The sequence below is a fragment of the Caenorhabditis briggsae genome (genome assembly GCF_000004555.2).
Source record: "Caenorhabditis briggsae complete genome, chrX, whole genome shotgun sequence".
NCBI classification, from domain to species: domain Eukaryota; kingdom Metazoa; phylum Nematoda; class Chromadorea; order Rhabditida; family Rhabditidae; genus Caenorhabditis; species Caenorhabditis briggsae.
Genome location: NC_013491.2, coordinates 4,684,686 through 4,708,218, shown reverse-complemented (window position 1 = coordinate 4,708,218; position 23,533 = coordinate 4,684,686). Strand labels below are relative to the sequence as shown.

The window sequence follows — 23,533 nt, the reverse complement described above, 5'->3', positions numbered from 1 at the left end:
CTGGCTTTTTCAAAATTATATGCAAAAAATTCGAAAAATTAGTTTTTGATCGTCCAAATCGCTATTTTCACTTCCAATATTTTTCTGAATTAACGAATTCACGCAAATATTTCTGTAAAACGTTTAACGCAGTCATAATGTTGTTTAAAGATCTGTTTGATCTGGCTTTTTCGAAAATTCATATGCAAAAAATTCGAAAAATTAGTTTTTGATCGTCCAAATCGCTATTTTCACTTCCAATATTTTTCTGAATTAACGAATTCACGCAAATATTTCTGTAAAACGTTTAACGCAGTCATAATGTTGTTTAAAGATCTGTTTGATCTGGCTTTTTCGAAAATTCATATGCAAAAAATTCGAAAAATTAGTTTTTGATCGTCCAAATCGCTATTTTCGCTTCCAATATTTTTCTGATTAACGAATTCACGCAAATATTTCTGTAAAACGTTTAACGCAGTCATAATGTTGTTTAAAGATCTGTTTGATCTGGCTTTTTCGAAAATTCATATGCTAAATATTCGAAAAATTAGTTTTTGATCGTCCAAATCGCTATTTTCGCTTCCAATATTTTTCTGAATTAACGAATTCACGCAAATATTTCTGTAAAACGTTTAACGCAGTCATAATGTTGTTTAAAGATCTGTTTGATCTGGCTTTTTCGAAAATTCATATGCAAAAAATTCGAAAAATTAGTTTTTGATCGTCCAAATCGCTATTTTCGCTTCCAATATTTTTCTGAATTAACGAATTCACGCAAATATTTCTGTAAAACGTTTAACGCAGTCATAATGTTGTTTAAAGATCTGTTTGATCTGGCTTTTTCGAAAATTCATATGCTAAATATTCGAAAAATTAGTTTTTGATCGTCCAAATCGCTATTTTCGCTTCCAATATTTTTCTGAATTAACGAATTCACGCAAATATTTCTGTAAAACGTTTAACGCAGTCATAATGTTGTTTAAAGATCTGTTTGATCTGGCTTTTTCGAAAATTCATATGCTAAATATTCGAAAAATTAGTTTTTGATCGTCCAAATCGCTATTTTCGCTTCCAATATTTTTCTGAATTAACGAATTCACGCAAATATTTCTGTAGAACGTTAAACACAATCATAATGTTGTTTTGAAATCTGTTTGATCTGGCTTTTTCCAAAATTCATAGGAATTTGAGGAGCAGAGTTGAGGGAACATCCCTTAACTTCAGTCGAGTTCCAAATCGTCCTAGCAAGTGGCTACTTCCCTATAATTCCTCACTATACTGAACCTGCCCACTGCTCACCGTCCTTCCTTTTCCTCTATCCCACCACTTCTCGTCGCTTTCCACCCTTCTCGGACAGTTGATAAACCTCCTCTCTTATGCGATTACATATGAGCTTTCGACGGAAGACGTAGGAGGCCCAGGACAGAGAAACCCGAGAACATCAGATGATAGAAAAAGAGAAAAAGAGCAGTTCAGCAAAGAGCGCGAGATAAGAGAAACTATTGAGTTTCCAGACACTGAATTACTTCCAACAGCACAGCCCCGCTCTTGTCAGTCACCTTCCATGCCTACCTAGCATACGGACGCTTTCGTATTCTCACTTCGGGTCGACTCAATGTATATGTAACCAATTCTAGACACAAAATATAAATAAAACTTTCAGAACATCATTATCAATTCATATTTATCTGCTCTCCAGTATCTGCTACATTAATTTAGTTCATGTATATAGAAAAAGGTAAGACGTCAATTACTTTGCAAACTCTTCGAGCTATTATAATTTTCAGCATAATACGATAATCGATTCTTCTGCGTCATCTACACATCATTCTGCTAATCGCAACTTCATATTCTACGGGTCTACTTTGGCAATTTTGACAGCCGTCTGGCCTCGCAGTCTTCTTTGTCAATGGGTTTTATTTTTCTGATTATCTCTCCCCCTTAGTTTTCTAATTTATCTTTTCCCTCCATTATTATTTTTGTTGAGAATTTCTTATTTTTGTGTCAATCTGTAATGAGCGATTCTTTTTTTAGTCCCCTGTCTCCACGCGAATTTGCGATAATGGAGAACGAATCAAAAATTTTTTAATACTTGTCATCTCCGCACGGATTTGTGATATGAGCGAGAGAATCGGAGAATTTTTTTTTATTTTGCATGTAGCATCGCGTGCGAAGATATTTGTGAAATTTGAATGTTCAGTTAGACCGGATAGCGGATTTTTTTAGTAGCGGATTTTTTTAAGGATTATTTAGTATAACGATCATTGGATGCGAGTACTCATTCATTTTTGATAAATAAATGATTTCCGAAACTTTTTTAATCGAAGAAATACAGTGAAAATATTGTTACAAGTAATTTCGAAACGCTTCAGAAAGTTTTCCAGATGTTCTTTTTTCCGATCAAGGAAGACTAAAATGGAAACATTATTCAGAGTTTCATTCAGAGTTTTTTGATGTTGGGCGTTTCAATCGACTCAAGTTATCGCAGGTTTCTACTTGTCAACTCTCTTCTGCCCCGTGTGACATTTAACATCGGCCACGTAATCTGTGCGGCTTATGGGAAAATGGAAGAGAAGACGGTCCGTACGTGGTCGACGCATCTCTTGTGTATAAGTAACAAGGGACACTTGAGGCAGCCTGTTGCAACCTGGTACGAGGTGTCTCCGTTAGTTATGGTTAGTGGAGAATGGGGACGAAGACAGTGCACATGAATGACCTCCGAGACTCCCCGCCCATTGCCACGTCATCTCATGAATGCCACTGCCACCTATCTGGGCACTCATTCCTCCATTCTGTCTGTTATTGTCTTGTTTCTTTTCTTTTGTAATTATTGATTGTTATTCTCGATAGTTGTCCCCCCTTCCCGGTTAACATTTTAGATTTTCAGAAAACATGGAAGCTCCTGAATTCTTGAAGAGCAACGATCATCACCTGAAGTTCTGTATTCTCTATGAGGTTGCTCTCAAAAAGCCAATCTACGATTCCTATCAAACTTTTTGTGAAGCTGTCGGGAAGGATGCCATGCGATATCCGGATTTCGAATTCTGGTATCATCGATTTCGTCTGGGAAAGCTGGATTTTGACTATGATCGGAGTATGGATCCAGCACCGAAGGCATTGATAGATATGCCAGTTAAAGTGATGCGAAAAATCACAGAAAACCTGAACCCTTTTGAACAGTGAGCTTTGTGATTTCTGAATTAAGCTGTCTTCAACTTCTAAAGCTGACGCCTTTTTGTTTTGATTTCTGATATATGCGCCTTCATGAATAAGTATTTTACCGCTAAGAGATTCTTATTGTTTCCAGATGTTACCTCCGATCAATGAACCACGTCATGAAAAACTTCACCGATTCGTTTCCAACAGTTTTTGAGAGTATATGTGTTGAAGCAAACGACGATTTACTTAGATGGCAATTGAACGGAAACGATTTTGAGTGCAAAGAAGTAGACGACGGATGTACGTTCACCAAACCAAAATGTCTGAATACCAAAAAAAGCGATGAGACAATTACTCAAAAATATAACAACAGAGTGATGAAAACATACAAGGAATGCTATATAAAAAAGAGCCTGGAGTACCTGACACCATTATTTGAAATCGCCAAGCTTCAAACAAATCTTCTTTGGTTAGAGATGAAGATTCAAACGCCAGAACTCGATGGTCTTTTACCCGTCGGGTTTAATGCAAAGCGTGCGTATATTGCGGCCTATAATTCCGACAATGCGGTTCAGCTCCTGTCTACGTTGAAGGCTGGATACCTCGAGTCGTTCAAAATAGATTTCAATGGACCAATGGAAAGAGAACACTTCACGATAGTTTTCGAAACCGATCAATTCAAACAAGCGCAGACTATAGAAATTCGCAATGATGTGGGATTCAATTTGGAGGATTTAGTGAACTTTGAACACTTGAAGCAGTTCATTTGTGGCGTGAAGAGTATTGTCGAGCCAGAGGAGATTCTACAAATTCGAGACGTGAGTTGCTTCTTTTACTTTCTAACAAATCAGGATTTTTTTCTTTGCAGACCGTTTCCACATTCAAAAATTTGGAGTATTGTAGAATTTGGTGTTCGCGCAACGGAAGGCAGATCAGAACGCTTGCTGAAGTACTGAAGGAGGAGGTTCCAGAAGGACTGGAACCACTGAAACTGTTCACACATCGGTATAAGAACCCCGCATTCAATAAAACTTTCGAATTCAAGATTTCGGATAGAGGAATTTATATTCGCATCGACATTCTTAAAGTCCAATAAGAGCCTTTTTCTTGTTTTGGGTTCTTCTGATTTTTAATGTTTACTGTATCATGTTGTTTTTGATTCCAATAAAGCATCGAGAAAAAAAACGGAAACACCATATTTGAAAAAAAAAAACGTCAGTGCACAGAAAATGCGCCAAACCACCTAGAAAAAGAAAAGACATATCTAATTTGGTAGCGATTTCTTTGTTTTGTCATTCCCTTAGAAACTTTTTTACCGCACATTCAGCAATTAAACCAAAATTATCATTACAAGTGATTTCGAAACATTTCATGAATCTTCACAGATGTTCTTCGCAGATTCAGAGGAAATAAAATTGAAACTCTCCTTAGATTTTATGTTGGAAATTATTGGCGATTGTTTGGGACCTTAAGTGGCTCAAGTTTTTGCAGGTTTCTACGTACCAACTCTTTTGCAAATTTTGATTGGTGTCCAACGTGTTGTTTTGAACTCTAAATGTGCTCAATGGTGTCTGATAGATCTTTGGCAGAATGTGCACAAATTTTGCATTGATTCACTTCCCGACTTAAAAAAGTACGTACAGAGACGCCCTGTGGGGCATTCTATATCTGCCACGTCATTTGTGGGGTACGTGGGATAATGGGAGAGAAGACGGTCCGTGTGTGGTCGACGCATCTCTGGTGTGTTTGCAACAATGGATACTTCAGGCAGTTCTTGGGTCGAGCTGTCTCCGTGGGACGGGGTTAAACGAGGATGGAGGAGTAGACGGTACACAAGGAATGACTCCAGGGAAGCCTCGCCCGTGGCCACGTCATCTGATGAATGGTGGGGTCACACACTGTCTCCTAATGGGGCACTTATCCTGTTCGTTCTGTTCGCGATTGACACGTGTTTTTCTTCTTGGAGTTATTGACTTTTATTTTTCGATACAGGTCCCCTTTTCTGGTTAACATCTTCAATTTTCAGAAACCATGGAAGCTCCTGAGTTCTTGAAGAGCAACGATCTGGACTTTGACTATGGCCGGAGTGAAGATCCAGTGCCAAAGACTATAATGGAAATGCCAGTTAATTCGATGCAAAAGATTACAGAGGATCTGAACCCATTGGAAAAGTAAAAGTTTTGTGATTTTTGAATTCAGGTGTCTTTCACTTTTATAGTTAACGTTTTTCTTGATTTCTGAGATACAAATCTAATTATTTCCAAATGTTACATCCGATCAATGAACCACAACATCAGAAACTTCATCGATTCGTTTCCAACAGTTTTTGAGTGCATATGGGTTACAGCAGACAACAATGAACTGAGTTGGAAATTGAACGGGGAAAAATTTGAATGCAAAAAAGAAGACGACGGATGTACGCTATCAAAACCAAAGTGTTTACAACAAATAAACAACATAGTAACAAAAACATACAAGGGATGCTATGTAAAAAAGAGTCTGGAGTAACTGCCACCATTATTCAAAATCCCCAAACTTTAAACACATTTTCTTTGGTTTGTGTTGGAGATTCAAATGCCAGAACTTGCTGATCTTCTTCCCGTCTCGTTTTTTTTGCAAAGAGTGTGCATATTGTGGCATACAATTTCGACAAAATGGTTCAGCTCCTGTCATTCATGAAGGCTGGATACCTCGAGTCGTCCGATTTGGAATTCGAAGAACCGATTGGAAAATAACACTTCACGAGAGTTTTCGAAACCGATCAGTTCAAACAAGCGCAGATTGTAGACATTCACTGTATCGTGGAATACACTTTGGAGGATTTAGTGAACTTCAGACATTTGAAACAATTCAATTGTGGCCTGATGAGTATTATCGACCCAGAGGAGATTTTACGAATTCGAGACGTTATTTTATTGTTTTACCTTCTCACAAATCTGGAATCTTCTCATTTGCAAACAGTTTCCACATTCAGAAATTTCGAATCGTGTGTGATTATGTATGAAAGCAACGGAAATCCAATCAGACCGTTGCCTGAAGTACTGGAGGAGAATGTTCCAGCAGAACCACTGAAAATGTTCACTCATCGTTATCAAAACCCCGCAGTCAATGAAACTTTAGAATTTACGATTCGGCAAAGTGTGAATTATACTCTCATCGATATTATTAAAGTTCGATAAGTGATTTTTTGAGTCTCCTTTTTTTGTGTCTACTGTATCATATTGCTGTTAATTCCAATAAAATTTAAAGACGAATCAAAAACACCAGTTTCGTCTAGACACAAAAAAAATGCGCGAAGACAGAGCAAAGAGATTCAACTCATTTGATAGGAGTTTCACTGTCCTTTCACTCCCTTTAAAACTTTTCAAGCCCGCTATTCAGCAAATCATTGAAAATATCGTTACAAGTCAGATCGAGACGCTTTGTGTGTTTTTCCAGATCTTCTTTAGAGACTAAGCTAACATCTATAGAAAAACTTAATTCATAGTTTTTCTTGGAGATTGTTGGGTTTTAAAGCGCTTCATGTTCTTGCGGGCTTCCATTTGTCAATTTTATTTTAAGTTTAAATCCGTTTCCAAAATGATCCTTTAAATTCTAAGTCTGTTCAATGGTCTCTCATAGGTATTTGGCACAGAGATAGCGCAAATTTTCCTTTCAGCGTAGTGAAATTCATTTCCTGACATAAGAGAGTAGGTGAGTATGAGAGTAACGAAGGAGAATCAGAGAAATCGAAAGTTAGAAATAGATTGTTATTAGAGAAACGAATAGATGAACAAAGCAAGATAAAGTTGACTCTGGAGAGTCCTAAGAATTCAAGGAGAAGAGTTGAAAGAGCCTCACTTCCCTCCAACCGCGTCGTCCTCCAAACCTGCTCACTATACTAAACCTGCTCTCATCGTTCTACCTTTTTCACCACACGCACCACTTCATTGCTTTCCACCCTTCTTGGACAGCTAATGATCCTCTTCTTCCTTATGTGACACAGGACAGAGAAACCCGAGACCATTATAGGATTAAAAATGAGAAATAGAGTAAATTATTGAAAAGCGAGAAATAAGAGTAACTATGGAGTGCACAGACAGTAAATTAATCCCAACCGGCTCCGCCTCGCTCTCGTCAGTCGCCTTCTATACCCAGCAAACGGACGCATTCTTATTCTCTCTTCGGGCCGACTCAATGTATATGTAAGTTTCCTGAACCATTTCAAAATAATGAAATCTATTGAAAACTTTCAGAACATCATTATCAATTCATATTTATCCTCATCTCCAGTATCTGCTACATCAATCCAGTTTATGTATATAGAAAGAGGTAAGAACTCACAAATTTTGTAAACTCTTCAACCGATTATAATTTTCAGCATTGTATTGCAATAATCGATTCGTCAGCATCACCTACACATCATCGTGTTTATCCAAACTTCAAATACTACGGGCGATTTACTCAAGCAATTTTGACAGCCGTCTGGCTTGGCAGTCTTCTTTGTTAATGGGTTCTATTTTTCTGATGATTTTTCCCCCTTAGTTTTCTAATTTACTTTTTTTCCCAGAATTTGTTTTTTCATTAGGAATTTTCATTTTTTTTGTCGCAATCAAACATTCGCGCGTCTTCCTTTTGTTTTAACCTGTCCCCCACACAAGTTTAAAATCACCCCCCCCCCCCCCTCCTCCATTTGTTTTGTTGCTAGGAAGTTATATTTTTAGTTTCAATTTGAAATTAGCGGCTCCGAGATTTTTTTATTTGGAAAGCTGTGCGTACACAAGTTCAAAATCACGGGAAACATGGACGAATTGTTTAGAAAATTTAACATTTGTTTCAGAATTCTCACTTTGATTCATTTTTTTTTTGGTTTTTGTTTGTTTGCCTGGATTGCGTACGATATTCTCATGTATTTATAATAGCTCTCGTCCAAGTTTCATAGTTGTTAGTTTTATCTTTGTTTAGATTCTAATAGTGGGCAATAGTTGAAAAACACCAACTATAACCTGCTGCAGACACACAAATTCTCTGTTTTGTTTGATAGTGAGGAATAATTAGAAAACACCAACATGATAATGCTCAAGGAGTGTGCATGATGCCTTATATTTCTTTTGTTTTAAAAATAATTGTTTATCAATAAAATTGTTCTGATTCCAAGTATATTGCACCATGTAAAGAACATCATAAAGAGAGTGTATCTAACTGATTCTCGGAAAAATATTTCTTATGGCACTCTTATCTTGGAAACATTTTTACTTGACGGAAAAATCGACCATTTTTTCTATTGACCCCGGAAATGTTTTTGAAAGTACAGAAATTTTTTTTTCTGAAAACCCGTGTCAAGACGGGCCTGGCCGAGCCTGACCGGGCCCGGGCCCTTGCAAGTATGGTTAAAAGCAATTTCGAAGCACTTCATGAGTTTCTTCACAGATTTATAAAGAAACTATAAAAATTTGATTCATTGTTTTTCTTGGAGATTGTTGGGTGCTTAACCGGATCATATTTTTGCGGCTTTCTACGTATCAATTTTATTATAATGTTTAATTCTTTTCCAAAATGATCTTTTGAACTCGTAATATGCTCGATGGTGTTCAATTATCCATTGGCAGAGTGAGCGCAAATTTCCCTTTGGCTTAGTGAGATGCATTTCTCAAATTAAGAGAGTGGGTGAGCATGAGAGTAACGAAGGAGAATGGTAACTATGGAGTTCTAGGAAGTTGAGGATCACAGCTAAATGAGCCCCCCTTCCTGTCAGTCGAATCGTCAATGGAGAAAGAGAGCAGTATATTGAAAAGAGAAAGAGAAAGAGAGAGAGAAAGAGAGAGAGAGAGAGAGAGAGAGAGAGAGAGAGAGAGAGAGAGAAAGTATATCTAACTGATTCTGTCGCGGCAGCAGAGGTTGTACTGCACCACCTCAAATCCAACAATACTAGAACACATCTAGAATGACACAAATAGTCATAAACAATTCTCCAACTATTTAGCGCCACATATTTGGCGCTAAATATGCAGATATTATGCAGATATATCACCATATAATATGCAGATAATATGCAGATATATCACCATATGAGGTCTGGAGCATAAACGTGGATACGCTGAGGAGATGCTATAATAAGAAGGAAAATCGCCAGTATGATGAGACATCTGAAACATCTGAGAGTTCTACCAAAGGATCTCCAACACTGGACTCAGTGACGTCGGATCCAAATGCTGATGCCACGAGGACCAGGCTGAAACCCGATGACAAATCTTCTACAGTCACAACGTCTAACATCGTCGGAATGGTTGCTCTCTTATCTCTCCACAAGCAATGAAACCCTCATCTGGTGATCATCGGAACTACGCCAACCCCAACCGCAGATGCAACGAAGATCCCAAACCAGAGCCCTAATCTCCTTAATAAATAGTTGTCGATTCAACGAATGTTCCTCTCCTCGTACTCTCGCTTTCTCGACGCAGGGCTCACCGCCTAATGTATCGGAACACATTATCCCCTCTGAAAAAGATATGATGAAACAGAACACAATCAGAAAAGGTCCTGAATTGCAAGATAAGGGTACATACTTTGCATAATTATCTTTATTTAAACCACTGGTTTCAAGTTTTTGGGAATTCATTTTTTGAATTTTCTAACAGGTCAGAATCTGTTTTTCAGTTTTTGGTATTTTTTATTCTGGTGAAGTACGGACACGCTCACGATTAATTATTGGAGAACGGTTGCCAGGATTGCTTTTCGGTAAGTGTTTTTGGAAAACCCATTTGTAGCAGAATCAAAAGAAAAATGCCTGAAAGATTTGAAATTTTCAGTTTTTATCGCCTCATATGAAAACCAGTCCCTAACCATCGTCTTCGATTCGATCCTGAGGTATCCCATTCATGGATTAGGAAGCAGCGGCTGTCATAAGCATTCAAACCACAAAAATTAGATACTGAAATTTCTTGTACTTGCGTCAATATTGCTGTCTAATTAATGTAATGAACGTGTTTATTGTTTTTTTCTTTCATTATTATTAGTAAACTAAAAAAGAACAGTTTCTTTAATCATAAAGGCTAAAAAGATTGAAAGGCTCCTTTCATTAGAAGAGCCCCTGTAATAGATGCGCCCTCTCAAAACACGGACCCTTCTAATGCAGGCCATTCCGCGCACTGTTAGCGCGCAAAGAAGGCGAGAGGACACCTGTCGACTAGTTGCAAGTTCGCTCCTTTGCTAATTAGTGTTACGTGTCCTCATTAGATATGAAGAGGGTCCGCTCATTATGTGTTTGTGTTGAGTAACCTATACGTGTTGTTTTTTTTGTGTTCCGCTTTGCCCTCTTTTTTTGCGCGCGCTAAACAATTTTTCGCGCATTTTTTTTCTGGGAAACAATGCGATTCTTATTATTCAAAGCCTAATGAGTTTTCAAATCAAAGTCTATCGTATTTTGTCACATCGATAACAGTGATATAGTGCGGATCATTACTTTTTCCTCGTATCATATGATTAGCGTAGATTTATTTTTGTCTATCTCGTTTTTACGTTTCAATAACTCAATTTTCTCTGTTAATCGTTATATTCGCTCTCTATAGTCCTAAAAAATGTTATTCTCTAGCCGCAAGCTTCTGTACTCCTATCCGACTTACCGCTGATCACCAGACGCTTCTTCCACACATTCCACATCTTTTGAAGTGCTTCTAGAAGCTGAAATCACCTAACACGGCAATATGGACCTAATGAGCATAGTGAACGAGTAAGTTGTCGTTTGAATTATAAAGTTTTCCCAATAATCGCAAGCCACTCCTCAAAGATAACAACCATAGTTGTTGGTCATAAAAATATTTTTTGAAACTCTATGTACAGATATAGCTTGTCCAGCAGTTTCTGATCTTCCCGAGTGATTCTTGAGTTTTTCAAACCTTTGAAGGGGTGGTGTTTCCTAATATCAAGCGCTGTGGCTCTTTTTTGGATGAATTAACTAATTTATTTTCTCTGAAACATGTGAAACACAATATTTGTAGTTTAGTAATTCACGTATAACAGATTTTTAAGACTAAAACTTTTTCAGAGATCACCAACAAAACGGCCTATGCTTTCAAAATCGGTACTTGGAAACCGGAGAGTTTCGCGGCACAGGCGCTCAAGGAAGAGCATTTTCTGTTAGGGATACAATTCTCGGAGAGAATGGTCTCATTATGAAGATGTCTTCACTTTCTGAATCTTATCAAAGAGAGCTTCTGGTCCTCAAAGCAATGACAGCACACCGAGGATTTCCATATCTCTACGATTTTTTCACGATTCCTGAAGAGCTTGGCGGAGAACATTGTTTTGGTGAGTGATTGGAGAAAATCCCTGTTGCTGTCTTATCTTAAAAACAAAAATTAAATATCTATATTTTTTCAGTTACCAATTACGAAGGAGAATGTATTGGAACTATTGCTGCTCGCTCAGAAAGACGATTTTCCTACTCTAATCTAATGAGAATCGCCTTCAAGCTTTTTTGGACGTTAGAGACACTTCACATGAAAGGGTTCTGCCACAGAGACATTCATTGGGAGAACGTACTTCTCCGAAGAGAGCGTGATGGAGTGAGTTGCCATTTCTATTTTTGGTTGTGTCATGAATAAGTTCTTCTTTCAGATTCTCCATCTCAAGATTATCGATTTCGGATTGTCACTTCCGCTAGAACCATCGCCTTCTCCAGAACAAAATCTAACTTCTTGGCATGCCAGTCTACAAGTCTGCCGAAACCAATCCTACACCAGATTCGACGATCTTACTTCGGCCATTTTCCTCGTGATGCGATTCGTTCCACTCAACCCATTTGGAGCGGAACGAAGAGAGTACCAAACATTGAAAGCAGAATTTGTTTGTGAACTCGAATGTGTTCTTTCAATGATTACTGGTATTTTTAGGATCAAGATCCTTTCGAAATATTCAACGATGAGCTGGAATGGATCGCAGGACTGTATTCCGAAGTTAGTCTTCAAAGGACCACCGGCTACTCACACACTGATCTCTTCGATATTTTCTACAAATTCAACCCTGGATTCGACCCAACAAGCCCGATCACTTACCGTATCGTTCGTAATCAGTTAATTATTGATTAATATGTTCTAAACTCCTCATAATCAATGCTCCTATTTGTGTAAATATCGTCACTCTGATATTCATTTCTGTAATATTTATATATACTTTTTGTCTCAAAGACTTATAATTTTAGATATGTTTTCTAATTGCCATGAAAAATGCCGAAGTCTCTCCATATCAAACAATTCTCTCACGTGTTTCCCACCCTGTGTTTCTCATCTTCCCATCTTGTATTTTGCTCATATTCTAGCTCGGTATTTCTGTTATGATAATCAAATTCCATATCCTAGTAATTTCCCATCAACGTGTCTTTCACTCATATCAATTGTATACTTTCCTAAAAAGAAATACAATTTAATAATGATATATTTTGTTGCAAGCAGAACGTGACACAATAATCATAATCTATTTGTCAAATTATGAAACAACACACTATTTTCATTACAAAGCACCTAAAATGCGCCAAGTCTCAGAAAATGAGCCTACACAACGAATCGCAGTCCCGGCACCGGAAATGCGCTATATCACCAAGAATTCTTTGAGGCACCGATTATATGCCACCACTTCAAATATGTGATAACAAAAATTGCGAAAAACTGTTACCCGAAGCGTCATATTTTCTAAGACGGGAGCCTAAAATAGATAATATTGAATGCATGAAACTTTGTTTATTATCAGAAAATTTTCATTTCATAGCTATCCGAACAGTCACATAGCTTCCTGGAAATCGTCGAAATCCATCATCCATGTGAAATATTTCCATAACCAGCTTATCTTCAAATCCTGCATTTGTGATGTTGATTCTATAGTCCCTCGTGTACTCTCTGAAAATATGAATACTGTTGGAAAGACTTCGTTTAAAATGTAGAGCTTGAACCATAAAACGATTTGAGGATTTTCGAAATATTGAAAGTTTGTGTACAATCTAATCTTCATAGTTTTAAAAATGACTAACGACACCACAAATCCATGAAAAATAACTCAAACGAAGCATTATTCCATAGCTCTATTTCAGTTCTACCAAATATCTTAAAAATTGCTGAAACTCTTGAATTTGATAGAAGTTACAATGTTTACTTGATTAAAGGCTGAAATTCAATAGATAACCAAACTGAGCCGGATCACTTAAGGCAAGTCAGACTTTGAAATCTGCCCGGCTACTTTCAATCTTCAAATTCTCGATCAACCATTTCCCGCAGAACTCACTCATCATTTATCAAGAAATCGCCCATGTGAAACCGGTAAGTACGGTATGGAAGAACACCTCCCTCATTACAGTTGTGAGTAATTCCCATGTACAATTCAAAAGCGTTCTGAACAATTTCAATCAAATTACTCTAGACAAATTATATGGTCGAAATTTGGGACATTTCAAGAACTTAAAGAAAGGGACAAATCCATTCCCCTCGAAGTGCGGAAAAAGGTGTCGCCCCGCTACCAGCTGAGCCACGATGACGCGAACTGAGAAGGTCGAGCGATAGGACACAGAATAGAGGCACGCTAACTACCCGCTGTGTGAACACCAATCACTGTACACCGTCACGTCAGAACTCATACCGCAATTTCAAAAAAAAAACTCCGAAAAAACTCTTTTATCTTTCTTTAAGTTCTAAAGTTCCTATGCAACTCAATTCAATCGGAAAATCTTGAAAACTAACATCCCATAGTCGATCCCAATTGTCTTGTCCCTCGACGTGAAAGTTTCCCATTTAATGTCCGTGCCCGGTTGTTAAGGGTGAAATGTTATCATCACTGAAAATGATTATTTTTTTAATCCAGATAATTCTGAGACTATCCACTTATAATAACGTATCCTATTCGAACAAAGTGATCCCATAAATGAATTTCTTGTCAAGAGCACAAGTCAGTTGTCCTCCAATATGGAATTTTGTCAGAGATTCCACATGGATTACGGTAGAAGTCAGAGCTAGAATCAGAGGAAATAAGAATCGTCCCATTTTTTAGTAGGAGAGGCAGGGAAAGATGGCTTTGTATAGGGTGAATGATAATCTTATTATTTTGTGAACACCGATGGGAAATGATCGTAATTTTTTTCGAATTCAGTTTTTTTGCTGTGAAAAAGAGGAAAAATATCATTTTTGATCATTTTTTACGATCATTTTCCCATCGATGTTCACGAAATAATCAGATTCAACTATAAAAAGGCCCTATCTGGCCTCCTCTCCCCATACCATTTCCAAAAATGGGAAAGTTCTTCGTCTTCTTCCTCTTCTGGACTTCTTGTCTTATCCAAGTGGAAACTCTTACAAAGTTCCGCATTGGTGGTACGGTGACTTGCGACTACAACAAAAACTATGACTACCACGTCACTCTTTATGAATGGGACGTGTTACAGTGAGTCAAAAATTCCCATAATTTTCTGAAACTGATTTAATAACTTTCAGAGACAATCAAATCGGACTTGTCAGTTCAGGCATCGGTCGTGGGTCAGGTGGTTTCCATATCGAGGGAGAGGACACGCACGATGGACTGGGGAATGTTAGTTTTAAATTTTGATGTAATGAATTTAGTTCTTCAGTATAGATTTTGAACAAATCTACAAATCGGCATGAAAATAGAGCAACCGCTGTGACTGGCAACTAATGTTACTGAAAATATGAACTAAAATTTTCAGTACTACTTCGACCTATACGTAGAGATCGTGCACTCTTGCAATTCCTACGTCAATTTAAAGCAAAAGTACAACTACTTTTTGGGCTACTTCCTGATTAAGCATGGGTAAGTTTTTTTCTGATTACGGATATGGGTAGGGGGATTCTTTACAGTGTGATTTGAAATATTACTATTTTGAGAATTGGATCCAATCAATGACTTTTTTCAGAGAGGAGTACGTCATGTCCTATAACATCAACATCACCAATGCTGGAAAATATATGGCATCGAGAAAGCTCATCAACACCGCGGGTTTTGCCAAGTTCAACAACGAGGATTCCGATTTGGGTTTTCCATTGAAATGATGTTGAAATGTTTTTGAAATGAATAAAGTTTAATGCATGCAATTTTTCTAATAATGTTCAAACTTGACAAAAAACTTCTGAGGATACTTAAAATGCACTAAAAATGCCCGAACACTTGATTCAAAACAGTTTTTAAAAGGTTTTCCCTGTGACTGTTGATTTGTATTCCGACACATGGTAAAACGGAACCTTCAATTTCAAAATCTATTAATTTGTCTCTATAAATGTACGGGAAAGTAATTGCGAATGCTCTTTCCACTCGGTGAAATCCCTTTCTCGATTCATTTGACATTGAGTAGGTGGAAGGTTCGTACTGCTTATGAGTCATATTAGCATTAGGTTCCTAACGGAGAATATGAGAAATCCTGAGCCAAAATGTCCCTCCCCTCCCTTCCCGTTGAATTCACCTGTCGGCTAGTGAAAAGAGGTGACCATAGAGACAACAAAGGAGAATCAGAGAATGTGGAATTTGGAAGATAGATACAAGAAAATGAGAGAACGGAATAGAAGAAGAGTGTAAAGCAGAAAAAGTAAAGATAAAGGTAACTATGGAGTGCCTCAAGAATTCAAGGGGTAGAGCTGAAGGTGTCCCTCCGCATGTTAGTTTCGTGCCCATCGTACCAAATTTATCAGTCGCCACGCAGTGAAGTAACGGTAAGGAATATTACCTGATAATGATTTGTTTCAATATGATTTTTCAGGAGACCTATGATTCATATCATTTCAAAGACATTATACGGGTCATTTCAACTGCTCATCAGCACAACAAAATAATCAACTTTCTCAACTCATTGTTTGCCAAAGTTTTCAAATCTACGGTTCAACTCAGACAATTTTGATAGCCGTCTGGCTTGGCAATCTTCCTTGTCAATGGGTTTTATTTTTCTGATTATCTCATTTTTTTATTTTTTCTCCTTCCCCCCACCTCCTCTTTTCAAGATTTTTGTTGAGCTTTTGAACATCAGTTATTTTATACCGAAACAATAATTTCAAATGATTTTCAAATTTTTAGCACCACCATCTTCTCTAACGACTTCTTTGTATCCAAAAGACTATAGGCTACTGTAAATATATTTAATTATGTAAAATTATTGTATTAGTTGGGATATCTACAAAGAAGACTTCTCTCTAGTTGGAAAAAAATTAGGAAAATAGAACGACATCTAGACGTCCAATTTAGCATATTGAATAAGTATCGATTATGAATATATATTTTTGTAAATAAATTGGTTTGCAAAATCTTCGATATTTCATTGTTTGGACATCCAAAAACGACTTGAAGACTTATTCAAGTTCGATACAAAAAAAAGAAGTGGCTTTTGCACAATCCAGAGCCCTCGACTAAATTTGCCGTTCTTTCGTTTTCACCAATGCCCTCGATTTTCTTCTCAATTTTCCCACATTTTCCGGAAAGCTAATAATCCTCTCCCCTCATTTGTCCTTACATGACTACACGTGAGCTTGTGACAAAAACCCGAGTACAGAGAAACAAGAGGAAGTAAGAAAGAGTGTATTATAAGAGTGTGAAACTGGAGTAACTATAGAGCACACTCAAAACGTCTATGCCAAGCATGCTCCGGTCCTTTTCATCAATTCCTTTTTCTCTCCTTATACAGCGAGGACAATTTTAAAGACCCTTTTCAGAGCTGGATAAAAGAAAAACAGAAGAGATTAAAGAGAATTTCCGATTTCTTGTGATCACTTCGAAGAAACGACCCACTTTGGGTGTACAATTGAAGCAGTTGAAGAAAACGGTAATGAGTTTGGAGAAATAAACAGGCAGTACTTTCTTTGGACCCGCTCCAAACAGTTTAAACTGGAATTTTGACAATCAAATTTCCTGAAAACCTTCATATCATCTTTATCAATTAATATTTCTTTTCATCTTGAATATTCACTCTAGTTTTACAAAAAGAGGTGAACAACTAGTTTTTTGTTTATTCTTCAACCGATCATAATTTTTCAGCATGATGGTGTTTGACGAACATCTTCGGTTTTCATTTCTAGACGAAACCTCGATTTGAATTTCGCGCCGATTTCTGACGCTTCGCGTGTCGGCGTGGCGGTCGTCCGAGGTGATGGTCAGTGCAAGGTCACAAGTTGGGCGTATCGAACACAGGAAAACACTGACAAAAATAAGAAGAAGCAGAGAAGCAGAGTTGACCGTCTCATGTGTCCCCCGTGTCGCCCTTCGTCTTCAGTCGTTCCTCTCTTCCACCCAACCGATGAGACGTTTTTTCTTCTTCTCCGGATCGACTCAATGTAAATGTGAGTTTTGCTAGTAATCCATCAAAACCTGATTCATCAATTTTCAGATTGTACATATTAATCTTCAATAGGAGCGTTGTAGACGTCTGATCAACTTTTTGAGGGAAATCCTGGATTTCAGATCTTCCAAGACCTAAGTGAGTTATTATTTTACTACTCCATCTGCTATTTGAGGCTCTTGCACTAAAAAACTGAAAAAGCGTGGCAAAGTTTTAGGCCCATAGAAAAAAATGAATTGAGAGTGAGATAGTACAATCTCTGCGCATTTAAGTGAGTGAGAGAAATAAAGAAATAAAGAATTAAAGAGAGAGAGAGAGAGAGAGAGAGAGAGAGAGAGAAATTTGATCCATCACGCCGCGCGAAGATAATTTTCTTTATCATTAAAGTGCAACAGCGTGCCATATTAGTTTTAATCCTATGTGCTCATGAGAAAAATATAAGAAATACTGATTTTTCAGATCTTCCAATTTATCATCTACACCAAAGCTTCCTATCCACGTCATGTCTACTCCCGTCATCTCCACCAAATTTCCGCTATGATCTCAACATCCAGCTTTCGTGCTCCATCTTCATCTGAGTACTTTGATTCGCCATTTCTTTTTCCATCAATAATCATTTCATATTTTATAACCGTTTCATGTTCATACTCTCCTCATTTTTATCATTTTCTTGATGACCACCCGATTGGAGGTCTCTCCTTCATAGGTAATTCGCGAACAATTTGTTACGGGTGCTCGATCGTTCGACCTCAGATTTGCAAACTCAGAAGTTTGAAGAATTTGTTTTTTCATCATTTGTAATCTGACAGAATAAGGAATTACGTTAAATTTGTGTAGAAAACAATACGTTTCCTACTTCAACCGTGCGCTAGCGTCCGTAACAGATTGCTCGCAAATTACCTGTGTTTTATTTTCCTAAAACTTCTTTCTTTGTTAATGTTTCTCTTTGACTGTTTTCTGAATGGCGATCTACCCATTGATTTTTCTGAATTTTTTCATTGTTTTTTTGCAATGACTTCTATCTGATTTTTGAGGTCTACCCTTTGATTTTTTTAGAGTTCCTTTTTTTGTTACTGTTCTCTCAAGTCTTAGATTTTGCTATCTGACTTTATAATTTTTTTTGTAGTTTCTCACATTTTTTGTAATAGTTCTCGTACGAATTACTCACCATGCCTTGAGTTGATGTGTTTTTTTTAAACTTTTCCCTTTTTGTAGAATTTCTCTGTCCCCTGCATTGTTGCCTAGGTTCAGGGCCATTTCTCTCTGTTTGTTTTCTAGAACTGGCCGCCTCCCCGGAAACATGCAGTTTCCGAACACTCAATTTCAAGAGCCAATAGGTACTTGATTTTTACCGATTGGCTAGAACGGCGTTTTTCAACTGATTTTTGGGACTTTTTCTCTCTGTATGTTTTCTAGAAGTTCTTCCTTTCGTTTGTATAACCTTCTAATGGACCCTATCTGTCATATGTATTGTTTTTCTTCCTCGGCCTAATACGTTCAAATGTATTCACGAAAAGCAACTTCTTCGAAAATTAATTGTTTTTGTTCACTTTTTCGCTGAGAATGTTTTGTTTTATAATTGTTTTTACATAAACACTGGAATCCCAAAAACAGATTAGTTGTTGTTTTGTATCTCAACATATTTCGTTCGAAAAAACCAATTTAAGGCAAGAAAAATGAATATAATTCTCAACTTTTTTCAGAGATTTGAATATGGAAGTGTTATCTGATGATCTTTCTTGCTCTAGTTTATTCATTCGACTAAGAAGCTATCATATCATGCTACTGCTCGTTGAGGAGCTCCATCACCTCGGCTAGTGGCTGCTAAAAAAGCCGGTATGCAGATGTCAGGTCAAAGAATCGAACCACCACTTTTGCCATCAGTCGCTGTTGATGCCTTGTTGAATTCCTCGATTATCGATAAATCCCCGGTCCGGCTCCGCAGAGAAATCAGTGAACATTACGAGTTAGAAAATAAGGAGAAGTGTTTCCATTCATACACGAGAGATGAGAGTGACTATGGAGCACCCAGGTACCCAATCCGTCCCAAGCAGCCGAAGCCCCGCACTTGCCCTCGCCATCCATCTCCAGCAAATGAGCTCCTCACGAAAAAGGGAAAGAGGTCCGCTACAGAAAAACATAAGAGCAGTAGATGATAGAAAATGTGAAAAAGAATAGTTCATTAAAAACGGGAGATAAGAGTAGCTATGGAGTTCCGGTAAAAAATCCCAACCAGCTCAGCGTCGCTCTCGTCAGTCGCCTTCCATGTCCACTTAGGTAGTTTAGTTGGAAACAAATAGGAAAATAAAACGTAATCTTCACGCCGAGTTCAGCATGTTTGTTAAATTTTGATTATGAATAAATGTTTTCAATAATCCAGATGAACAAAGAAATTGAATGGGATGTTTTCTAAAAACGTAGTTCTTCCGATCATTGGCTTTCTCATATTATCTTATTTCTACAGCATTCCTCGATTTGAAAAAGCAGCAAGCTCGGATCGAAAGTTGGCACCGAGCCAATTTCGGACGCGTCGCGTGTCGGCGTAGCGGCGCAGTAGCAACAGCAGAGAGACGCATTGGTGATAGTCGGTGTCATGTTACATTTTGGTGGTAGCGAACACAGGAAGAGACTGACAGAAATGAGGAGAATCAGAGAAGCAGACGCTTGACAGTCCCTCATGTCCCTCGTGTCGCTTTCCTTCCTCAGTCGTTCCTCTCTTCCACCCAACCGACGAGACGTTTTTTTCTTCTCCGGATCGACTCAATGTATATGTAAGTTTAGCCAGACACACACTTAAACCTGATTTACCAATTTTCAGATTGTACATATTAATCTTGAATAAGAGCAATGTTGGCGTCCGATCAATTTTTCGATGAAAATTCCTAAATTCCGAAAAAATTTTGAAAAAATTGATCTATCTTCGCCGCGCAAAAATAACTTTCCTGCTGACACGCTTTTTATCATTGGAGTTCAACAGCGTAAATTATTAATTTTAGCCTTCCCTGCTCCTGAGAGAAAGACTAATTTTCCAGATCATCTCATCTATCATTCACAACTATGTATGCTCTTCATATACACATTATATCTATCCTTGTCATCTCCACCCATTTTGCGCTATCAACATCCGCGGGTACAACTACATCGATATCTGCATCTTGATACCTTTATTTTCCATTTATTTTTTCCATCAATAATCATTTCATATTCTATAACCATTTCATGTTCATAAGCTCCTCATTTCTATCATTTTTTTTCATGACCACCCGATTGGAGGTCTCCCCTTCACAGGTAATTCGCAAACAATCCGTTACAGACGTTCAACTGTTCAATCTCAGATTTGCCGCCCAGGAACGGTAGAGCATCTGTAACAGATTGTTCGCGAATTACCTGTTTTTGATTTTTTTGTAATTTATTTGTTTAATTGTTTTCCCATGACTGCCTACTGAATGGCGATCTAGTTTCTGATTTTTTTGAATTTCTCTTTTTAGTTTAATTGTAGTTCTCCTTTGACAACCTTCTGCATGGAAGTCTACCTTTCTGATTTTTATGATATCTCCTTCTTACTATTAGTTTAAATGTAATTTTCATAGGACAACCTTGTGCATGGAGGTCTATTTCTTGATTTTTCTGAAATTCCTTTCTCTTTAAAATTTCTTTTTTTTCCATGACTGCTATGTGATTTTTGTTTTGTAGTTCTTTGCTTTCTTCAATAGTTCTTAGTTCAAAGTTTTTCTTTTTTGTGATAGTTCTCTTATGACAACTTGACTGGTACCTGATTTTGGGACCTTATTTTTCAATGTATTAAAACAAATTTCCTTTTCCACAATAGATTTCTCTGTCCACTTCATTGTACTTTATTTTAGTACCTTTTCTCTCTATATGGCTTTTAAAACTTCTTCCTTTTGTTTCAATAGTCTTCCAATGGACCCTATCTGTCATTTTTATAGTTTTTCTTTCTTGTTCCAAAACGTTCGAACGTATTCACCAAAAACAATTCATTGAAAATAAATTGTTCATTTATTTTTTTGCCTACGATGTTTTGTTAAATTATTAGTTCCAGTTTAAGCCTCGAGATGAGAATAACTATGGTAAACCCAGATACTTAATTTGTCTCATCCAGCTGAATCCTCGCTTTTCTCAGCCGCCATTCAAGTCCATCATATGAGGTTCTTACGAAAGAAGGAAGAAGGTTCGGGACAAAGAAACTCGAGAACATTAAGTAATAGAAAATGAGAAAAATAGTAGTTCATGAAAAGTGGGAATATTATAATAACTATGGAGTGTAGAAAAAAGTGAGCACTTTTTTCTCAATCCGCTATCAGAATATAATTTTTCAGCATTACACAGTAATCAACGTTTTTTTCTCGTGTACTCATCATCATCGTTTTCGCAAATTTCAAGTATTCTGGTCTACTCAGGAAATTTGACAGCCGTCTGGCTTGGCAGTCTTCTTTGTTAATAAGCCCTATTTTTCTGATTATCTCTTCCCCTTATTTCTTTTGATCATTCCTTCTTTCAGTGTATTCGTTCTGTCTTCAGGTATTTCAATAATTTTTCTTTTTTTCAAACAAAAGGCAAACCACTCAAACAGATTATAAGATTGCATTGTTTAGAATGGTATTACATTGTTGATCAAACGGAATGACCGACAACCCTGAATGAAATGTTTTAATTTTTCCGGATTCTAGACAAAAACATAGAACGTATCTCCACAAAAAAGTCAACTAACCCCCAATATGGAACTTCGGGAGAGATTCCACATGTGGAAAATATGTGACATCGAGAAAGCTCATCAACACCTTTGCTCATCAACATTTTGCCAAGTTCAACAACGAGGATTCCGATTTGGGTTTTCCATTGAAATGACGTTGAAATGTTTTTGATATGAATAAAGTTTAATGCATGCAATTCTTAAAATTTATGTGCCAACACGCCAAATACTTCTGACGGATTTTTCAACTCAAAATCTGTTCATTGTTCTCTATTAATATAATTTCTTGTCTCTGGCTTGAGCGCCAAAATTAGAGAGAGCCGTCGAAAAAGTACCATTTTTAGCCAATTTTCAGTCGACAGAAGCAACTTGACAAAATTATACAGTGCGTTTCATAAGTATAGGTTCACCCTTGGTAGACAAGGTGGGAAATCTTGGAGGTTTGAGGTTGTTATAATATTAAAGTCCATGTAAAAATACATATCGCCCACAATTTTTAGACCGCTACTACAAAAAATAAATTTTTTATGTCAGAAAAAGTCTTTTTTTTGAAAAACGAGCGTTTCATAAGTATAGGTTCACCCCCGGAAAATTTAACATTAACAAAGTTTTATTCAATTCAATACTTTGTGGGCTTTCCACCAGTGGAAATAATAGAAAACAAGCGGTTTGGCATGGAATTTAACAACTTCTGGAGGTAAGGCTTCTTCAGGTTCTTCCATGCGTCCACGAGGGCAGTTTGGAGCTCAGAAACGGTCTGGTATTGCTTTCCCTGACCATAAACGACGCGCACGAGTTCAGCCCAAACATTCTCCATTGGGTTCAAATCCGGCGAACAAGCCGGCCAATCCATCACCTTGATTTTTTTGGGCTTTCCTCAACTCAGCACGACACGGCTTCCGTTCCATTGCTTTCTCACTTTTCTCAATTCCTTGGAAATCTTCCTCTTTGGTCTTTCGCACACCATATTAATAAAACGATTCTCCAACCGACCATAACCATATTCACACATTTTTTCGTGTAAGTTTTACTTTTTTACGGTTGTCTTTCGGTTGTCTCACTTTTCATTTGGTAATATTTCCTACTTCAATATATGCAATCTTCTAAGAAGCTTGCATATCATGCTATTGCTCATTGAGGAGCTCCTTCCCCTCAACTCAGCGAGTGGCAGCGCGCAGGAAAGCGTCAAAGTAGAGATGTCAGAGCAGAAAAATTGATAGAAAATAAGAAAAAGAGTTTCCACGAAAGATAAGAGTAACCATGGAGAACCAGAAACTCAATCCGTTTTGAGCAGCTGAAGCCCCGCTCTTCTCTGGATAGAGAAACCCGAGAACGTAAGATACTAGTAAATGAGAAAAAGAGTAGTTTATTAAGAGCGAGATATCAGAGTAACT

The 23,533-nt window shown here is 37.4% G+C and overlaps 6 protein-coding genes across 6 annotated transcripts; 5 read left to right on the top strand and 1 right to left on the bottom strand.

Moving 5' to 3' along the window:
• Positions 1-2,871: 2,871 nt before the first annotated feature.
• CBG02191 lies at positions 2,872-4,234 on the top strand (the record flags this gene model as incomplete). Its single annotated transcript, XM_002643875.1, has 3 exons — positions 2,872-3,158; positions 3,287-3,956; positions 4,007-4,234. 3 exons carry the CDS (start codon positions 2,872-2,874, stop codon positions 4,232-4,234), a joined length of 1,185 nt encoding a protein of 394 aa, XP_002643921.1.
• A 289-nt stretch (positions 4,235-4,523) lies between these two features.
• Positions 4,524-7,662, top strand: CBG02190 (the record flags this gene model as incomplete). Its single annotated transcript, XM_002643874.1, has 6 exons — positions 4,524-4,576; positions 4,782-5,086; positions 5,165-5,309; positions 6,113-6,278; positions 7,374-7,449; positions 7,499-7,662. The coding sequence occupies 6 exons, from the start codon at positions 4,524-4,526 to the stop codon at positions 7,660-7,662; spliced, it is 909 nt and encodes a 302-aa protein (XP_002643920.1).
• A 3,158-nt stretch (positions 7,663-10,820) lies between these two features.
• Positions 10,821-12,203, top strand: CBG02188 (the record flags this gene model as incomplete). Its single annotated transcript, XM_002643873.1, has 5 exons — positions 10,821-10,846; positions 11,162-11,424; positions 11,497-11,681; positions 11,734-11,961; positions 12,009-12,203. The coding sequence occupies 5 exons, from the start codon at positions 10,821-10,823 to the stop codon at positions 12,201-12,203; spliced, it is 897 nt and encodes a 298-aa protein (XP_002643919.1).
• Positions 12,204-12,868: 665 nt separating this feature from the next.
• CBG02187 lies at positions 12,869-13,478 on the bottom strand (the record flags this gene model as incomplete). The annotated part of the gene is made up of 2 exons (XM_002643872.2): positions 12,869-13,007; positions 13,390-13,478. The coding sequence occupies 2 exons, from the start codon at positions 13,476-13,478 to the stop codon at positions 12,869-12,871; spliced, it is 228 nt and encodes a 75-aa protein (XP_002643918.2).
• A 908-nt stretch (positions 13,479-14,386) lies between these two features.
• Positions 14,387-15,161, top strand: CBG02186 (the record flags this gene model as incomplete). Its single annotated transcript, XM_002643871.1, has 4 exons — positions 14,387-14,538; positions 14,589-14,682; positions 14,819-14,922; positions 15,026-15,161. 4 exons carry the CDS (start codon positions 14,387-14,389, stop codon positions 15,159-15,161), a joined length of 486 nt encoding a protein of 161 aa, XP_002643917.1.
• Positions 15,162-20,105: 4,944 nt separating this feature from the next.
• Positions 20,106-20,657, top strand: CBG27516 (the record flags this gene model as incomplete). Its single annotated transcript, XM_045239102.1, has 2 exons — positions 20,106-20,199; positions 20,461-20,657. 2 exons carry the CDS (start codon positions 20,106-20,108, stop codon positions 20,655-20,657), a joined length of 291 nt encoding a protein of 96 aa, XP_045098083.1.
• Between the last annotated feature and the right edge of the window lie 2,876 nt (positions 20,658-23,533).